Here is a 19,469-nt window from a genome sequence, read left to right on the forward strand (position 1 = left end):
CCAGGTCACACGGGCCTGCAGCGTGGGGAGGTGACATTCTGCCTGCGGTGGGAACCCCCTGGAAGCTTCTTAGCGGGAGAGCCACGTGCGACTGATGTGGCAGCTGCTTGCAGGGGGACCGTGGGGGCAGGAGGAGGGCAGGGAGGCTAGTGAGGAGCCACCGTCCCCACGTGGGTGAGCGAGGATGGTGGCCTGGACGGGGAGGCGGCGAGAAGTGGGCAGACCTGGGTGCATCCTGGAGGCGAGCTCGCAGGACTCTCCCTGGATCGATTCAGGGACGTGGCAGAAGAGAGCCGGGGGTGAGGCCTCAGTGTCAGCCTGCATCTGAGCTGATGACAGGAGAGGAGCGGATCTGAGCAGGAAACGCGGGCCGTGTTCCGTTTGGGTTGCTTGTTAGACGTTGAACAGGAGAGGGGGAGGAGGTAGCATCTCAGGAGACGGGGGAGGGGAGAGAGAAATGGAGAGTCCCCAGCACACAGGTGACATGTAAGCCGTGAGACTGCCTCGCAGTGAGGGAGGGAGTTGGACAGGGATGAGAAGAGGGCCCAGGAGCCTCCAGCGGTCAGCGGTCAGTGCCAGGAGGGACGTGGCCGGGAGGTTGGGGGGAAGCCAGGTGTGTGGCCCTTGGCAGCCCTGGGAGAAGGGTTTGGGGAGGGATGCTCACAGCTCCCTGCTGCCTTTTGGCCCTCGTAGGCCTTACCCCCCCAGGAACCCGGGGGTGGGTGGAAGTCCCTTGTCACTGAGGGCTTCCTAGCCACTTGTGCCCCAGGTCAGGAGCCAGCCACCCATCACCCAGGATGTCACTTCTGATATCCTCTCTCAGGTGACACAGAGCAGCCCTTAGCTGCCTCCAGCCTCGCCCGGCCCCTCGTCCTCGCTTGCTGGCGTGTGGCGTGTGTGACGGCTCAGGCAGTGGCCTCTGTTCCTGCCATCCACTCCCCCTGGGGACTTCCTCCTGTTCGTTTTTTGGGCACTTGCCTTCTGGTTAACTAGCATACTTCGCGCTCTGTTCTGTGTCGTTTGTTGGTTTCATTGGATGGTTTTCTTCTCCCTTGTTTTCAGATTAGAAGTAGCCCCACCTTACAAATGAGAAAACGGGGGGTTTAGGTGGTTGGTCCAATGTGGTCCTGGCAGCCCCAGGCCTGGGTCTCACCGTGTGCGTGGTTCACAGCTCGTGGCTCCCAGCCCAGCGCTCTGGCCCCCCTGTTCCACCCACAGCAGCTCCAGCCACGGGAACCTGCCCCTCTCTCCGAGGTCCGGGAGGATCTTCTCCTGCCCTCCTACCCAAACACACCCAGCTGCCTAGGGCTCGGCCTCCTTGGGCTCCAGCTCCAGACAGAGCGTCCTGGGAGCCCAGACGGACTAGAAGTCAGGGGATGGCCCACAGCCTGGCCCCCTCCTCCTCCCTCCCTGGCTCCTTTCTAAATGGATTAGGACCTTTGCCGGAAGGAGCCAGCAGCCGTCTGGGGCGACCGGAGGCCAGGACTGGAGCGCTGTCTGGTGCCTCCTGCTTTGCCCTGATTCGATTTAGGCTCCAGCAGCTGGGAGGCTGGCAGCCTGAGGCCTTTCTGGAAGTGGCTCAAGGGACTGGGGGGCAGGGGGTGGCTGAGGGGAGGGGGCAAGACTTCACGCACCCCAGGCAGGCAAACCTCTCAGCTGGTCATGCAACAGACCTGCGATTGGGCTTCGTGCCACAGAAGGCCCCTGGCTGATGCTTGGTCCATTAGCAGGTCCCATCCGGGGCCTGTCATACCCTCAGCATCCCTTAATAACATGGGTTTCAAACTTTTATTAAAAATAAGGCAACCGGGACTTCCCTGGTGGTCCAGTGGTTAGGGCTCCACGCTTCCACTGCAGGGGGCACAGGTTCGGATCCCTGGTCGGGGAACTAAGATCCCACATCCATGCAGCATGGCCAAAAATAAATAAATAAATAAGGCAACCTAGGAGAAGAAATACATTTTATAAACATTTAGAAGTGAACCCATACACATTTTGGCCAGCTGCTGACCTGGCCAGTTATTTTGTTTGTTTGTTTGTTTTGTTTTAACTTATTTATTTTATTTTATTATTTTTGGCTGCGTTGGGTCTTTGTTGCTGCACGCCGGCTTTTCTCTAGTTGTGGTGAGCGGGGGCTACTCTTCGTTGTGGTGCGCAGTCTTCTCATTGCGGTGGCTTCTCTTATTGCAGAGCATGGGCTCTAGGTGCGCAGGCTTCAGTAGTTGCAGCACACGGGCTCAGTAGTTGTGGCGCATGGACTTAGTTGCTCCACAGCATGGGGGATCTTCCCAGACCAGGGCTCAAACTCGCGTCCCCTGCATTGGCAGGCAGATTCTTAACCACTGCGTCACCAGGGAAGTCCCTGGCCTGTTGTTAAAATCAGTATTTATCTACAGCCAAGTAGCCAACTTGGGCCAGGACGGAGTCCAGAGCCAAGCTCTGGTGCATCCCTAATTTCTTTGAATGTTTCCATCTCTGTCATTGGATGCATCTCACCTTGTATGTGTGATGTGCTCTGATTGCTGTTCCGTGTCATCGATTTTATAACCCACTAAAAGGCTACAGTCTGTGGTTTGGACTACACTGAGCTGGACACTGGGGGTGCAGCAGTGATTGGCAGACCAGTCCCTGCCCTCATAGAGCTTACAGTCCACAGGGCAGCTGTGGTGGCAGAAGACACTATGGACTTGGCACTATATTAGGTGCCAGGCCCAGCCATCACCTACCCAGGACCTCCGACCCCCAACCCCAGTTGCATGCACAGACTCCTTTACCCCCAAGAAGCAGAGAGGGCAGGACTCACAGGCTCCCTCTGATGCCTGCAGCTCTGTTCCCTGATCCCACCCCCAAACTGGCCACCTGGGGCCCTTGCACAGAGCGCTAGAAGGTCCGAGCCTGGGGAGGGAAACTGAGCGTTCCTGCCTCTGCCCTCTACCCTCTCCTTTGCTTGGATTGGCGAGGGGACAGCTGCCCCATAGGAAGATGCTGGCACCGGGGCGTCCTGTGGGTGGGCCCCCTGGACCTGATTCCTGGGGTCAGGAAAGGGAGGGGCAGGATGGATCGGGGACCGAGGGAGGCTGACCTTTGTATCTAGTGGGGCCCGGGCCCGGCGGGGTAATACAGGGCCAGCAGACTTGTTCCCTGCCTGGTGTCGCCCCGACATGACGCCCTGATCTGAGGGCGCCTCAGCAAGGGGGGAGGATACAGCTGTGTCCTCCGGGAACCTCATGACGAGGGGCAGTGTCCTGTGTTGGGGGAACCTCACCTGAGGTGAAGGGGCCTCTGCCCCGTGGTATCTCTCTGCACCTCTGAGATTCAGTCCTGGAAGCCAGGAAGTAGACCGAAGCTCCACGGCCTTGGGGTGGCGGCCTTCCCCCGGGGAGCATGTGACTTGATACACAGCTGTGATGGGGGGCTCGGGGACAGGTGGGAGGCCAGGGACACCTGACCAGCCTGGGCAGGAAGGGGCAGGAGGTGGGGCAATCTGGGGCACCTTCCCAGCAGAGGTGATAGTTAAAAGCTAAGGGGGCAGGGCTTCCCTGGTGGCGCAGTGGTTGGGAGTCCGCCTGCCGATGCAGGGGACACGGGTTCGTGCCCCGGTCCAGGAAGATCCCACATGCCGCGGAGCGGCTGGGCCCGTGAGCCATGGCCGCTGGGCCTGCGCGTCCAGAGCCTGTGCTCCACAACGGGAGAAGCCACAACAGTGAGAGGCCCGTGTACCGCAAAAAAAAAAAAAGCTAAGGGGGCAGTCAGTAGATGCCGAAGGGGCCAGGGAGGGCACTCAGGGAGAACAGAACTGGTGACAGCTGAGGAGCCGTGAAGGATGTCTGTGTGTTTGGAGGATGGTGACACGTAGAGTGCCGAGAGCATGGGGTATGAGGAGGAGCTGAGGCGAGGGACAAGAGTCTAGAACCTTGAATGCCAGGCTGAGGAGTCAAGAGCTAATGTGGGCAGCAGGGAGCTATGGAGGGTGTGTGAGCAAGGGAGGGCCATGGCCAGAGGGGTGTGCGTGGGGAGAGTTGGCATTTAGGGCCTGCCAGGCAGACTGCTTGTGGGTTTGGCTCTGGGGGTGCAGACTTGGGGAGACATGCCCTGAGACACCCCCCTCCGTTATCCTGCTGTCTGTTCCCACACCTGTACAGGCCGTGTGCAGGCTGCTGTGTGTCCAGGCCTGTCAAAGCTCAACCCTCATCATGCATATAAGACCCTTAGGTGAAGAGAAGGCCAGCTCTTGATTTGTCCCACCTGGGAAGTAGAGGTGGCCTTGGGGATCCTGGGGGCCTGGTGGGTTAGTGGTGGGGGCAGCCACCACGTGTGACACGCCCTACGGCCCACGGCCACCTCCGCCTCCTCCCTTCCTCCATCCAGGCGACCATGGCCTTGCTGGGAAAGCGCTGCGACGTCCCCACAAACGGCTGTGGGCCTGACCGCTGGAACTCTGCCATTGCCCGCAAAGACGAGATCATCACCAGCCTCGTGTCTGCCTTAGATTCCATGGTGAGTGCCCCTGCCCACCCCTGGAGGGGTGGGGCAGCCAGCCTTTGTAACCTCTGCCACTCGCAGGAGCCCTTGCCAACCTGAGCCTCAGTGTCCCCACCTGCTACAAGGCCTGTCTGCCGACGCCGGGGTGGGAGGCTTAAGTGAGGTCAAGTGTGTGGAACTCCAGCCCTCACCCCCTCACCCCGTCTTCGTTTCGTCACCTCTTACAGTTGAAGTCCCATCCCTGGGATGGTCACAAGTCTCCCTCCCAGCAGGTCACCTGTAGGGTAATGTGTCACAGTGATTCATTAGAAAGCTGTCACCCCTGTTGTTAAAGCCAGGGCTGTAACTGCATCACTCCTCTGACACCGTTGCCTCCATACCTAAACCTATAGCAGTTTATCCCAAATGAGAAAATAATAGGGAATTCCCTGGTGGTCTAGCGGTTAGGACTCAGAGCCTTCACTGCCAGGGGCTCGGGTTAGAGCCCCAGTAGGGGAACTAAGATCCCACAAGCTGCACGGCTCAGCCAAAAAAAAGAGAGGGAGAGAGAAAATAATAATGTCATTTTCCTGTAGACTTTTCCTGGGGCAAGTTCTGTGATAGAAGGTAGGCAGGTGTCTTTAAAAAAAAAAAAAAAATCTGTCTGGCATCCGTTAGCTGCACCCCCTGCATTTTGGTTCAGTGAAGTTGAACTTCAGAGAGGACAGTACTTTGTCTGATGTCACACAGCATGATCAGTTTTTAAAGTGGGCTCCCAGGGGCAAAGTCTACAGTTTCCCAAGGACAAAGGGCCTCCCTCCAGGCTATTCCAGCTGCAGGCAGCTCAAGGGCTGCTTAGGTGGTATTTGGGGCAGAGGTGGTAGACACCCCTGGGAAGGCCAGCTGGGTTTGGCCCCTCCCCTGTACAGAGTGGCCTTCATGAGGAGGGGGGCCCCAGGAGCTCAGCCCTATGCCGGTAGCAGTGTCAGCTTGGTGTGGTGGTGGAGGTCCAGTTGACACAGGCAGCGATGGCCAGTGCCACAGCCACTAGCCACATGTGACAGTTGATATTTAAATTGTGATTTGTGAAAATTAAACAATTCAGTTACTCCATCACACTAGCTTCATTTCAAGAGTTCAGTGGCCACATGTGGCTAGCGGCTGTGGTATCAGACAGTGTAGAAATAGAACATTTTCATCATTGCAGAAATTCCAGGGTCCAGTGCTGGTCTAGAGGGTGTTTCAGAGGCTCCTTGGAGGAGCCAGCGACCCTGTAGCTGTCCTGGTGGCATGAACGAGACAGGCTCCCCCCGCCCTGCGACAAGGCCTTTACAGGTTTCCTAAGGGACCTCGTGGGTGACAGCGGCACTTACTTGGCAGTGACTTAACGCCGGCACCCAGCGGGCCTGGGGCCAGGTTCTCAGGCGGTCTGCAGGACGACTGGGGCCAAAGTGCTGTCCGTTCACCACCTCCTCCCGCCCAGTCTCAGACCCGTTTCCAGGCATTTCCTCCCGACCCCCATTCTCTGTGCCTTTGGCTGAGTCTACTCCCTGCTGCGGCCTTAGCTTCTTCAGCTGAGAAGTGACCATGCAGCGCAGGGAAGGCTCTCCTCCAGCTCGGCTGGCCACTCCTTGGAAACGGCTGAATCTCTTTGGCGTCTTTGTTATACAGTGTTGTCACAGGGCAAGAGAGCAGTGGGGTTTGGTTTTCATCTTAGAGAGCCGGAAATGAACACCATCCCTGCCCCCAGGAGCTCCCAGGGGACAGTCCTGCTGGCCCTGAGATGTCCCCAGCTTCCTCTCCGGAGCGACTCCAAGACGGAGCTGGCACTAAAGGCATGATCACGGCCCAGAGAGGTTGTAGAACCTGTCCTAGATCACACAGCAGTGGAACTGCGATTAGAAGCCAGACTTCCCGACTGTCCGCAGAGCGCTAACTCAGATAAAAACCAGCATTTATCAGGCACCGACCATATGCCCCGAGCTTTGCAGGCAGGGTTTTCCCAGTGCAGTAGGCCTGAGATGCTGGTGGTCTTGGTCGCAGGGCCCCCTGTGTTAGGGCTTCCTGTGCAGTAGGCCTGCCAATCTCAACTCTAGGGCTGCTAAAAGAACCTCTTTGCCTCATACCCACACAGGATGCCCCGGTTTAGAGACTTTTTCCCACCAACCAGGCCCCATTGAATCCCCACAACAAGTCCATTACAACTCTGGGAGCTGGGCTGCTTGTCCACATTCTACAGATTTGGAAATTGGGGCCCAGAGAAGGGCATGACTTGCAGGAAGAGGCTGATGCAGGATTAAAGCCTGGATCTGTCTGTGCCTTGGTTCTCCTGGGACCCATCCCACCTCCTCATCCAGGACTTGGAGAGAGCCCAGGACAGGATCATCCCTGAGGCTGGGGCCAGGCCTGAAGCAGGAAGCCCACCCCAGAGCAAGGAGGGCCTGGGAGGAGGAAGGGGCACAGGCCACGTGTGCCTTTGTCCTCCAGCCCCTGTAACCTTGTCTTCTTCCCCCGACCTTGGCCAAGCTCTGTGGGTGTCGTTCGTTCATTCCCACTGCAGTCTAAGACCCAGAACGTTGGGACGGTGACTTCTCCCTGGAGCCCCTGGTGGGATCTCGGGCAGCGGGGAGCTCACCTCCCACCCCCCAAAGCTGGCACTGGGGGTGTCTGGAGTGGGGGGTCTTTCCCCCGGCTCACATCCCTGCACCCCCTGCAGTGCTCAGCACTCTCCAAGCTGAACGCAGAAGTGGCCTGTGTCGCTGTGCATGATGAGAGCGCCTTCGTGGTTGGCACCGAGAAGGGGAGGATGTTCCTGAACGCACGCAAGGAGCTGCAATCAGACTTCCTCAGGTTCTGCCGTGAGTACCCGGGGCTCCAGAGGGCCAGTCCCCACTGTCCCTGAGGGGAGGAGCTCTGGCACATTGCTGGGTCCCTGGAGCAACACCGGGTGGCCCTGTGTGGGAGGAGGCACTGGGCAGGAGGGGCTGGTGCAAGCTTCCCAATGTCGCGTTATCAGGGGCGGCCACAGTTTTTGTTGGAGTCACACAGCAGCCCCTCGGCCGATAGAGGCTCTGGGCAGGCCAGATCCAGCTGCCTCCATGTGCTCATGGACAGAAGGGGACACTGAGGCCCAGTGCTGTGGCCCAGTTCCTGTGCGTCCCTGATGCAGGGACCGAGTGCACGTGCTCAGCTAATACTTAGTGAGCGCCTGTTGTGTGCGACACCCTTTAAGCACTAACTCACTTACCCTGACGACAGAGGCTGGCACTGACCCTGTTACAGTAGCAGAATCTTGGAGCCGCCTCCTGGTGGCCCGTGGGGATGAAGTGACTGAGGACTTGTCCAGCACATAGGAAATGCTCTAGAAACGGGAACAGTTAGGGTTGATGTGATAAATAGAGCCGCGGGCTGGGCCACGTGCTGGTGCTGTTTACTGTTCCCAGCAGGCTCGGGAAACAGTCATCACCGGTTTACAAACGAGAAAATGAGATGCAGTGAGTGTAACCAGGGGACACACAGCTGACGAGTGATGGAGGTGGAGTTTGCTCTTTTGGCTGCACCCCTTCAAAACGGGGGGGGGATGCAGGGACTTCCCTGGAGGTCCAGTGATTAAGACTCCGCGCTTCCAATGCAGGGGACGCGGGTTCAAGCCCTGGTTAGGGAACTAAGATCCCACATGCCACGTGGCGCAGCCAAAAAAAAAAAAAACGAGGGATGCAGCATGGGCACCCCCGGGACCCCTGCCAAGGGGTCCTGGTCGCTCCTGGAAGAAACCAGCACCAGCACTCAGAGCTGTGAGCTGTGAGCCCCGAGGCAGAGGGGTCGTTCTGAAGCCCCCAACTCTTCAATGCTACCTAGGCCTTCAGGGCCCCTCATAAGCAGCCCCGGCCTCTGCATTCTCTCCTCCCAGCATCCCTGGTGCTCACCAGGCTGCACTGTGCTAAAGTGCACGTTCCCCGGCTCTGTGTGTCCCTGCTCACCACTGCCTTTTGTCCCCACCTGGAAGGCCCTCACTCCTCCCCTCTGCCTGGCAGATGCCTCCCCAGCCTCCAGACTGACATCCCTCCCGCCACTGGCCCCATCGGTGCCCCTCCGCCCCAGCGCCCATGCTTGACTGCCCCCCACCGCTTGCAGCTTCCTGTGCCCTAAACTTCCATCCACTCCTATGCCCCAGCTTGGCGGTGAGCTCCCGAGGCAGGTCAGCTTCCCCTTCATGGTGGATTAAGTCCTATGGGGTTAGAGCCTGGGCGGGCATTCTAGCCCAGAAGTTGGGACTCAGAGATCTTGGGGATTCAGACACCTGGGGCCACATCCTGGCTCTGCCAGCTGCTGCCTACTGGGCCTCAGCCTCCTCATCTGTGAAAGGGGAGGACAGTGCTACCCTCTCCTGGGTCGATCTGAGGATTAAATGAATTAATACATGGTGAACACTTAGAACAATGCCTGGCACTTAGTTCACACTCACTAAACGCCAGCTGTTGTTTTTCTCACCATTATTAGCATTTCCATTACCCGACCCCCGCCTGGGCCTCGACCCTGGGATCAGCCATTTCTGGGAAGGCTGTCCCCGCCATGCCGGGGCGTATCATTACTGGGGTCCAGCTACTTCCCCAGCCAGCCCCTCTCCCACCCGGCCCTAAAAACCTGTACCCTCTCCAAGGTTGGGCAGGGGGATGGACTGGTGTAGGGTGGGCAGTGGCAGAGTCCTGTGGCCCTAGATGGCCAGGCTGGGAGCCAGACTGGGGCCTGGGGAAGGTGCACCTGGCTTCCCAGAGCCAGGCAGAGCTGCTATTTATAGCACCGGGAACTTGGCTGGTCTATTTCAAGCTTCTCAGGTCCTGGAGGAGAGCACACTCCAAGCTGGGAGGGGGGCCCCCAAGCCCTCTTCTCATCCCCTTTCCAGTGCAGTGCCTAGCATCTTCCCAGCCCAGGAATCCACTGACACTCCCAGGCCCCCACCCTGGCCCAGCCTGGCATGAACCTGCCTCTTCCCAGACCCTCAGCCTCCTGGTGGGGTCCCCATTGTCTCCCCATTTGGCAGAGCAGAAAACTAGGGCCTCAACTGGTTAATTCAGAAATAGGTGATGGGGGACCTCCCTGGTGGTCCAGTGGCTAAGACTCCATGCTCCCAGTGCAGGGGGCCCGGGTTCGATCCCTTGTTTGGGGAACTAGATCCCGCATGCATGCCGCAGCTAAGACGTCTGCATGCCGCAACTAAGAGTCCACATGCTGCAACTAAGACCCGGCACAGCCAAAGTAAATACATAATAAATAAATAAATATTTTAAAAAGAAAAGAAAAAAGAAATAGGTGATGGAACAGACATTCGTTGAACCCCAGTTCTGAGCCAGCCCATCTGGTCTCTCATGAGAGCTCACAGACTGAGGCCCAGAGAGAGAAGGGACTTGTGTAAGGTCACACAGCGAGTTAGAGGTGAGCAGGGATGAATGCCCTCTGCTGGGTACTGGGAACCCTGAGGTAAGCAGCCCTGGCCCTAGGCAGGGCGGTTGGGGCAGGGCTCACTCACCCATTTATTCTTCCTTCATTCATCCACTTGCACTCCGTGTTGGGTGCCCAGCTACAGGGCTTAGCACAGGGCAGGGACGTCCCAGCTCACTGGGCTGGTGGTGTGATGAGTACTCACCATGGCCCCGCATGCTCTGTGTCCCACAGGAGGGCCCCCGTGGAAGGAGCCGGAGGCAGAGCACCCCAAGAAGGTGCCTCGGGGTGAGGGTGGCAGCCGGAACATCCCACGGTCTGCCCTGGACCATGGCTCGGACGTGTACCTTCTGCGGAAGATGGTAGAGGAGGTGTTTGATGTTCTTTATAGTAAGATCCTTCCTCATTCCATTTGGGGCCCCCAGGCGGGTGGGAGCCCCCGGCCCTGCCCAGAGGAGGAGGCCCCCTCCTGCCCCACTACAGGCCCTGGGCGGAACCTCAAGGCGTGGGTTCCTTCTCTCCCCACCCCCAGCCCTCCCTCATTCTGCATCCCCAGGCGTGGATCTTCCGTCCCAGCCCTGTTCCCTGAACCACCATCCCTACCACCCCTGCCCTTGCGCTGCTCACTGCTCCCTCGTGCCTGGAAGAGGCCCCAGGCTTACCCTGGTGTCCTCGCCACCAGCCCAGCTCCCTGCTGTCCCCACCTGCCCTGTGACCAAGGGCATCTTTCCGAAGCACAAGTCTGACCACAAAGCTCTTCCCTCCACTGCCTACTCGGGCTCCCTGTCACCCTGGGCGTGGCATCAGACCCTACCACGGCCCGTCCCCAGCCCCCTCCAGCCATGCTGACCCACCTCCTATTCTCCAGCATGCTGACCCACCTCCTATTCTCCCGCTCGTTCTGGCTTCATTTCACACCTGCTGTGACCTTTGGGCCGACCTTCCCCTCCTTTGTCTGGTGGACGCCGCATTGCTCTCTAAGGCTCAGCACCAGGAAGCCCCCAGCTCTGCACTGGGTTAAGGCCTCCTCTGGGCACCCACTGTGCCCTGTGCCCTCACTCGCCCAGTTGCTTTCCAGGATCAGGGACTGTATCTTCTCTTTCTGCTGTTCCTAGCCTGCACTTCAGAGCCCAGCAACAGCGGGTGCTCAGAGGGTGTTTGTTGAATGACTGAGTGAAGGCTAACTGCCTAGCCAAGTGCTTCCTTTGGGGGAAAGAGGGGAGGGGACAGGCAGGCCTGGTCTCCCTTGGGAAGTGTCAGGTTGCAGAGTCTCTGGCCCAGTGGTGACCTTCACACTCCCTGGGTGACCTCATGCGGGTCCCTTTTGTCCCTAAGGGTCCCATCCCATGATTTCTAATTTGCTTTATTCCTTTCCCTACCGCAGCCTTTGGTTCTGTGGAGCAAAGGTCGGGGTGGGGTGTGGGGGACTCCTGCCGTTGTCTAGATGTCAGGAGGAGGCCAAGAGGGGTAGGGGGCCCGGAGGCCCTGGTGGGCATGCTGGCCCCGGGGACGGGGGGACTTGTCACGCATGGTTGGCTGTGCCACTGCAGACGCTTTTGCCAGATGCAGGGTTCACACCCAGAGCCCCCTGCACCCCTGCTCACCCCCCTTGCCTGCCTCGGGCAGAATCAGAGGTGATTATGAGGGGAGGGGCTTCCTTCTGGCTCCAGGTGGGAAGCAGCAGACGTCTGTGAGCCCAGACTCTCGGCCCTCCCTCCCCTCCCCCCTTCCCACGTGCTCAGCAGCTTCTCATCCTGTCTCTTCTCTCTCTTCTGCTTCCTCTCCATTCCTCTCTTCCTTACCTGCCCTCCTTTCTCTCATTTTCCTTTTCTCTTCCTTCCTGTGGCTGTTTTCTTGCAGTTTCTCTCCCTCACCCCTCTCTCCTCACCTCCTGCTCGCAGCCCCGGGGCCTGCTTTCCCCTCCACCCAGATGCCCGGAGAGGAGAATGGCAGGGGAAGCAGGGAACCCCCTCGATGGGGCAGCCCCAGCCCTCAGGTGCAGGCCACAGGCCCCTGTCCACAGCGCCTGCCGCCCCCCTCACCGCAGGCAGGGGCTTATTCTGTGGGAAGTTTGCAGTGAAGGGGCCTCTGGGGTCCTGTTTGCTGAGGATCCGGCACCACAGGGCGTCACTCAGCGCAGCCCCAGCTCCAGGGTGCGCCCGGTCCTCACCACGGCCTAGCTGCCGTCTCATACTAGGCCCCCTCCTCGACCCCTCCCACAGGCGAGGCCCTGGGCCGGGCCGGCGTGGTGCCGCTGCCCTACGAGAGGCTGCTCCGGGAGCCGGGGCTGCTGGCTGTGCAGGGGCTGCCTGAGGGCCTGGCCTTCCGGAGGCCGGCGGAGTACGACCCCAAGGCCCTCATGGCCATCCTGGAGCACAGCCACCGGATCCGCTTCAAGCTCAAGAGGTGGGTGAGGCAGCCCGCCTGGGAGCGGCCCGGGGCCCTGGTGGCTGGACCCCGGGGGCCAGGCCGGGCGATGACCTGCTTCCGTGCGGGCTCAGCCGCTTGTGGCCGCTTGTCCTGCCTGAGGGGAGGGGACTTCAGACTCCCACAGGGGACCCTGGTGTAAGAGCTCCCGGTCCGATGGCAGAGGTGAGGCAGAAACTCAGTCACAGAGCATGCTCTGAGCCAGGTGTGGGGTCATGGAAGCCTTTCCCGGGGGACTTCTGTGTTGCAGAGAGGCTTGGTTGGGGAAGAGATAGCACCAGCAGCCCTCCAGGTATCAGGAACAGCCCGTGCAAAGGCGTGGAGGCGGGAAGCCACATCGTGGGTGCTTGCTTGGGTTGTCAGCCGAGGACTCCATTAGGGACTGACGGGCCATGAGGTCATGGAGGCTGGGCCGGGGAGGGTACCGATCTCTGGGGCAGCCAGGAAGCAGCCTGAGGGCTGAACGTGGCCCGTCAGGGCTCGGGCACCACGGCCAGCGCACGAGCGATGCCTTAGGAGGTGCGAGACGATCAGCTGCAGCTGAAAGGACGTGATTGCTGGAGAGGGGGCACAGAGGCCAAGGGGCAGGGCCCAGGTCCTCGAGTGGCCCAGCCGTGTGGCCCTGGGCATGTCACACCCCCACCCGGGCCTGCACCCCGACCTGTAAAATGGGGACTGGTCCTGCATACTGCACGGCCTGTCGTGTTCTGCAGAGGGAGGTCTCAGGGAAGACATACCCCTGGTGGGACAGGTGGATGAAGCTGTCACGTGTCCTTTCCTTCACGCAGGCCGCTGGAGGATGGTGGGCGGGACTCGAAGGCCCTGGTGGAGTTGAATGGCATCTCCCTGATAGCCAAGGGGTCTCGGGACTGTGGTCTGCACGGCCAGGCCCCCAAGGGGCCACCCCAGGACCTGCCCCCAACCGCCACCTCCTCGTCCGTGGCCAGCTTCCTGTACAGCACCGCCCTTGCCAACCACACCGTGCGGGAGCTCAAGCAGGAGGCACCCGCCTGCCCTCTTGCCTCCAGTGACCTGGGCCTCGGCCGGCCCGGGCCTGAGCCCAAGGCCCCCGCTGCCCAAGACTTCCCAGACTGCTGTGGTAAGCTGCTGCTGGGACTCCCGAGTCTGGGAGGGGGTGGGGGCACGGGACAGAGGTCACTCATGCAGGAGAAGCTTCCCAGGGCAGATCGGGGTGCTCAGGGCTGCAGGGGGCACGTCGGAGCAAGGAGCTGAGGCGGGACAGAAGGCGTGGTAGCTCGGACTTAGTCAGACCCCGGGCCCCTGCCCAGTCATCTGGGAACAGTATCCTTGGCCTGGGGCCAAGAGATGCCCGAAAGGACTCGCAGGGGAGTCTATGGAGGGAGAGAATAGACGTGCTAATCAGGTACATGCATTTAATGAGCACCTACTACCTCCACCCAGCGTGGATTAGGGGTACTGGAAACAGAAGAAAAAGAACAGCTGGGCATGAGAAAGACCTGTGTCCATATTTTGGCCCCTCTACTGAATGGCTATGTGTCCCAGGGCAAATCTCTACCTCTTTGAGCCTCAGTTTCCTCATCCGTAAAATGGAGATGCCAATAGTACCTGTCTCGCTGGGCTGTTATCATGATGAAATGACAGAGCACGTTAGAAATGCACATTCTCAGGCCCAGCCACAGCCCTGCTGAATCTGGCATTTTGGGGGCGGGGTGAGCCCCAGCTGCCTGCAAACTGACGAGTCCACCAAGTGTTTCTGACGGGTGCTCAAGTTTGAGAACCTCTGTATTAAAGCACCGAGTCCAGTGCTTGGCACAGAGTAGGTGCTTATAAGTTACACTTAACTGTTATTGTTATTATGAGAAGGAGAAAAAAGGACACCCCCTCCCCTCCACAGCCATGAGGGCTGAGCAGGAGGATGGGACTTATGTGCCTGAAACAAGTGTCCCCATCTGTAAAATGTGACCTGGGACGTCCTGCCCTCCCCGATCTGCCATTCGGAGAGCAAGCTCTGCTAAAGGATGTCTCAGGCCTCTGGTCAGGGAACTTGCCTTGAGTTCATGATCACAGGGCTCAGTCCTGGGTTCTCCCTGGGGAGACTGTTACCCCAGAGCCCCAGCCCACGCACTCAGGCCAGATCTGGGGAACCCCTCTTGGGGCCCACCTGGAACCTGTACCTTTCCGCTCCCTTGTCCAGGACAGAAGCCCACTGGGCCTGGCGGTCCTCTCATTCAGAACGTCCATGCCTCTAAGCGCATCCTCTTCTCCATCGTCCATGACAAGTCAGGTAGGACAGTGCCCGTGGCAGCACCCTGACCAGAGTGGGGATCCAGGACTGGGGTGGTGCTTATTACTGAAATGGATGTGTGTCCACTGGGTCTTTGTGAGAGAAAGGAGGAACAGCACCGCACAAGGGACTTGTGAGTGAAACCAGAGTAAAGCCAATATATAATAGTTACATATTGCTTCATGCCAAATTGCCCCCAAACGTAGCTTAAAATGACAAGCATTTATACCTTACGGTTTCTGTGGGTCAGAATTCAGGAGCAGCTTAGCTAGGTGGTCCCGGCTTAGAATTTCTCAGGATGTCAGCGGGGGCTGTGATCATCTGAAGGCTCGATTGGGGCTGGAGGATCCACTTCCAGCTCACCCATGTGGCTGTTGGCAGGATACCTATTTCTTACTACCTGGGCCTCTTCGGGGCTGCTTGAGTGTCCTCACAACGTGGTGACTGGTTTCCTAGAGCTAGTGATCTGAGAGAGAGTAAGGAAGGAACCACGTCTTTTATGACCCAGCCTCAGAAATCACTGTCACTTCTGCCATACCCTACCCATTAGAAGTCAGGAACTTGGTCCAGTTCATACCCAAGGGAGAGAGAGGAATTAAACTCCACCTCATGAAGGAACAAGGGTCAAAAAAATATGTAGACAGATTTTAAAAGTACCACACAGTACAGAGAACCAGAAGGTTTGGGATTCATTTGTACCAAAAAGGGATGTAGTGAGACTTTCCAGCAACTTTGCCTTGTGGAGGTCTCAGCCTCACCTTCAGTGAAAGGTTCTTTAAGAAACCTAGTTTCCTGGGATCAGAATGGAGACCAACACTGCCACAAACAAGATACATCCCGGGCAGGGAGGGGACCTGGATGTCCAGGCAGAACAGCATTGTGGGAGGCCGTGGTGGGCAAGAGATACAAGCAGAGATAGAATCTCACCAGGTACTAGCTGGGTGATCTCAGGCAAGTTACTCAGCTTCTCTGAGCCTCAGTTTTCCCATCTGCAAAATGGGAATAATATCTATTTCCGCACATTGTCCTGAGGGATTAACTAGGATATTATAAATATTAAGTACTTAGCACAGATAAGTACTTAATAAATTAAATATGTTCCTTTTATAATTTTAATGAACCAAATGATCGCTCTAGTTATTAATATTAAATTGAAGCAGAGGCTTTGGTTTTATGGGAGAGGCCAGCAGGGCTGAGGGTTCGAGGGACTCCAACAGGGCCAAAGCTGGGTGAGACCTTGGGTGCACAAGGCATGAGGGTTAGTTTTTCAAGGTCAAGTCTCAGGAGAGGCCCAGGATGGACTGGCTGAGCCTGCACAATATCTGCTGCCATGGGGGTGGACAGAGAGGCAAGAGGCAGCCAAGCCATGGGGTCCCTGCTCCAACGGGCCCTCACTTGTACCTCCTGTGTTTTGATAGAGAAGTGGGACGCCTTCATAAAAGAAACCGAGGACATCAACACGCTCCGGGAGTGTGTGCAGATCCTGTTTAACAGCAGATATGGTGAGTGGGCGGCGCGGCCCGTGGTGTGGCCCCAGCAGCGCACTGAGCATCTCATTATGTGGCAATCACTCGTGTTCCCCAACATGACGGTGGAAGCCATATGCTGGCACCACGCGCCGTCAACACAAATGTCATCTCCTGTCTGGGTAGGGGGTGGTTGTGTCAATATTTCCTTTCCAGATTCTCCAGGGGGCGGGACTGACGGCAAAGCCCCAGACCTTGGCTCACCTGTGGGAGGCGGGCCACTTGGGGGGGCGGTGGCGACCATCCGGGAAAACGGCTTTTGGCCTCTTGTGCCTGCAAGTCCCCCATGCGCCACCCTGTCTCCTGCCTCCTCACCTTTGCCTGTGCCGTGCCCCCTGCCCAGCGTGCCCTTTGCACGTATTGCGGGCAGACTCCTACCTGTTCTTCAAGACTCAGCCCTTAAAGCTCTGATGGTTTCCTCTCTGTTCCATGTCGCACACTTGATGCGCCTTGTCTGTATCTGTACCCCTGAAAGCCAGGACAGCACTGGCCCCTCTGTGCCCCCAGCACCCAGGACAGAGCCGAGCTCAGAGCACGTGTCGGCTCATTGCACTCTGGGCAGCAGACACAGGTGGTAACTGGGGCAGGGATGCCCTCCATGTGGTAGAGCTTCAGCCAAGTGCAAAGTGTGGCCACTCATTGGCTAGACGGCAGGGGCTGGACCAGACGGACCTGTAAGCCCTTCCCCCGCTGGGTCCTGGGACCCCTGAGTGTCCTCCCACACCTGGTCTCCTTTGTCCCCTCAGCAGTCCTCGCTCACTCTCACTTATTCGCTCAGCGTCTGTTGCGCTCCGTCTATAAGCTCTGCTCAATGGTCAGACGCAGCGTGGCTCTGGCCAGGGTGAGTGGCTCTCAGTCACTGCGGAGATGATGCAGGTACCCACAGATCACTCAGCACGCAGGCGTGATGTCATTGAACCCCACTTGAATTGCGCAACCCCTCTCTGGGGAAGTCCCTCTGCACGATTGGACCAAGGGAGGGGGCTGGGGGGAGGGGCACCACCCAGAGCTGCAGGGACAGAGAGGAGGGTCCCGGGCCGCCTACATGTACGGGTCAGGGGAGAGCACTGCCCTGGGAGTCCACGGACGCTTGCCGGATGCCCTGGGGATGGCCAGTCTCCCTGCCTAACCTTGGCCTTCTCACCATGACCAGACCAGACCTGCCGGGGTAGGGCTTCACTGCCCTCCCTGCCCTCCCTCCCCTCCTGCTTGGCTACAAAAAACCCTCTTTCTCTACTCACAACACTTCTGACAGCAGAAGTGTGGGTTTTCCACACCACGCAACCCTCCAGTTCTCTGTGGCCACCAGCTGGGGGCCCTACAACTCGATTCAATTCTGACCCTAACTCCCCGGAGTTACACAGACCCCTCCCCAGGTTAAGAGCTCAGTCTCCCAAGACAGCACCCCACTTCAGATGCCAGTCACAAGTGGTGGGTCCCCAGGGTACCCACACTTCCATCCAATTTGGCTGCACACCCGTGGCTCCCAGGACCCTCCCCCCTCCGTGGGGTCGGCAGTTTTCCATAATGGCTCACAGAACTGAGGGAGGAAACACTTGGCTTCTGTTGACCTGTTTATTGCAAAGGATACAGATGAACAGCCAGATGAAGAGGTACATGGTGAAAGGTCCGGAAGGGTCTTGAGCACAGGAGCTTCTGTCCTCGTGGAGTCTAGGGTGCACCAGCCTCCTGGCACATGGTAGCTCTCTGAACCCCTTCGGTTAGAGTTTCTACAGAGGTTGCATTAAGTAGGTGTGATTGATTTAACCACTGGCCATTGGTGATGAGCTCAGCCTCCAGCCCCGTCCCCTCCCAGGAGTGGGGGATGTTTCCAACCCTCTAATCGCGTTTTTGGTTTTTTTAAATTAATTTATTTATTTTTGGCTGAGTTGGGTCTTCGTTGCTGCACGCGGACTTTCTCTAGTTGCGGCGAGCGGGGGCTACTCTTCCCTGCGGTGCGAGGGCTTCTCACTGTGGTGGCTTCTCTTGTTGCGGAGCACAGGCTCTAGGTGCACGGGCTTCAGTAGTTGTGGCACACGGGCTCAGTAGTTGTGGCTCGCGGGCTCTAGAGCGCAGGCTCAGTAGTTGTGGCGCACAGGCTTAGTTGCTCCGTGGCATGTGGGATCTGCCCGGATCAGGGCTTGAACCCGTGTCCCCTGCATTGGCAGGCAGATTCTTAACCACTGCACCACCAGGGAAGTCCCTCTAATCGTGTTTTGAGCTCCCTACCTTGTGCCAGGCACTCAGACCAACTCTGGTCTCAAGGTGCTTCAGCCAAGTGGCTGCAGGTGGGTCTGCAGTACACGCAATGGTGTACAGTAGTACGTTCTAGTATGTAGTAACGTGCAGGGGTGGGGGCCCTCAGAAAGGGAGGACGGCTCAGAAGAAGGTGAGGTCTCTCGATAGGCTTGGGGAGTCAGGGGAGGCTTCATGGAGGAGGTGTTCTTTGATCCACTCTGGGGCCTGGGAGACTTGGTCACGTGGGTTTGGTGGGCTGGGCCATCCTGGTTGGGGTGGGGCTGAGCGAGGCCCCGTACTGCAGGGGGCTGCCTGTACCCAAGCTTCTCCCCTCCCTCCCTAGACAGGTGTGAGCAGGACAGGGAGTAGGGAGAGGGGAGCTGGGGAGGGCTGGCTCTGTCCACATTGGGTGGGTTCTGCCCCCACGCTGCGGGCATGACAGCTGCCAGTCTTCCAGCCTGTCGTGCGTGCTGGATGTTTCCAGAATGTTGAGCCTTTCCTAGAGGTCAGCACTTGGGCCCACCACCATGGCCAAATCCAAGGAGGAGTGTTGGGCTTGGAGTGGTTGAGACCTTGCCCCTCCTCAGGCCAGAGCTCCCTCTGAGCTGTCCCTTCAGCTGCCCTGGGGAGAAGCTGCCGCCCCCCGCCCCCCCACCATGAGTACTGGGGGATCCTGTGGCAGGGGTGGGGATGTTTGGCAGCCTGAACAATCCTGCAGACCCAGGACGAGCCGCTCCTGCTCCTGGTTCCACCCTTTCAGCTACCAGCTCCGGGCCAAGTGGGCCAGCGATGTTGCTGGGGATGCAGAGGGGGGAAAAAGAAATAGAAAAGACATGGGGGGAGCCCCAGCCTTGAGGAAGCCGCAGTGTCTCTGTCACCCGGGGGGAGGTTGAGATTACGCCAGGGTCTAAGGATTGTGCGTGGCGGCTCCATCCTCCTCTTCCAAGTGGGCAGCAGCTGGAGGCTGGACGGGCTGGAGCTTTTGTGCCCTGGGCTGAAAAGACAGGCCTAGCAAGTCAGATGAACCCGAGGGGAGGTGGATTCACGTAGACTCGAAGAAGCCAAGAGCCCATTGCTCAAGTGCTGGGGCTGCAGGGTGGCTGGTGATGCTG

At 58.5% G+C, this 19,469-nt stretch overlaps 1 protein-coding gene across 6 annotated transcripts in view; it reads left to right on the top strand.

Moving 5' to 3' along the window:
- The window catches only part of GTF2IRD1 (GTF2I repeat domain containing 1), a 113,645-nt gene that overhangs the window by 30,002 nt on the left and 64,174 nt on the right, over positions 1-19,469 (top strand). For 4 of the 6 annotated variants that reach the window (XM_082644191.1, XM_082644188.1, XM_082644189.1 and 1 more), the window contains exons 2-8: positions 4,369-4,497; positions 7,178-7,319; positions 10,135-10,290; positions 12,123-12,306; positions 13,116-13,426; positions 14,504-14,593; positions 16,012-16,095. In XM_082644191.1, coding sequence (XP_082500317.1) covers positions 4,375-4,497; positions 7,178-7,319; positions 10,135-10,290; positions 12,123-12,306; positions 13,116-13,426; positions 14,504-14,593; positions 16,012-16,095 — 1,090 coding nt within the window. In that variant the 5' untranslated portion in view covers positions 4,369-4,374. The remainder of the gene's footprint in view (positions 1-4,368; positions 4,498-7,177; positions 7,320-10,134; positions 10,291-12,122; positions 12,307-13,115; positions 13,427-14,503; positions 14,594-16,011; positions 16,096-19,469) is intronic. The other 2 variants (XM_082644192.1, XM_082644193.1) reach the window with 2 other exon arrangements.

Source organism: Mesoplodon mirus (genome assembly GCF_964341445.2).
Source record: "Mesoplodon mirus genome assembly, chromosome: 15".
In the NCBI taxonomy this organism is placed as follows: domain Eukaryota; kingdom Metazoa; phylum Chordata; class Mammalia; order Artiodactyla; family Ziphiidae; genus Mesoplodon; species Mesoplodon mirus.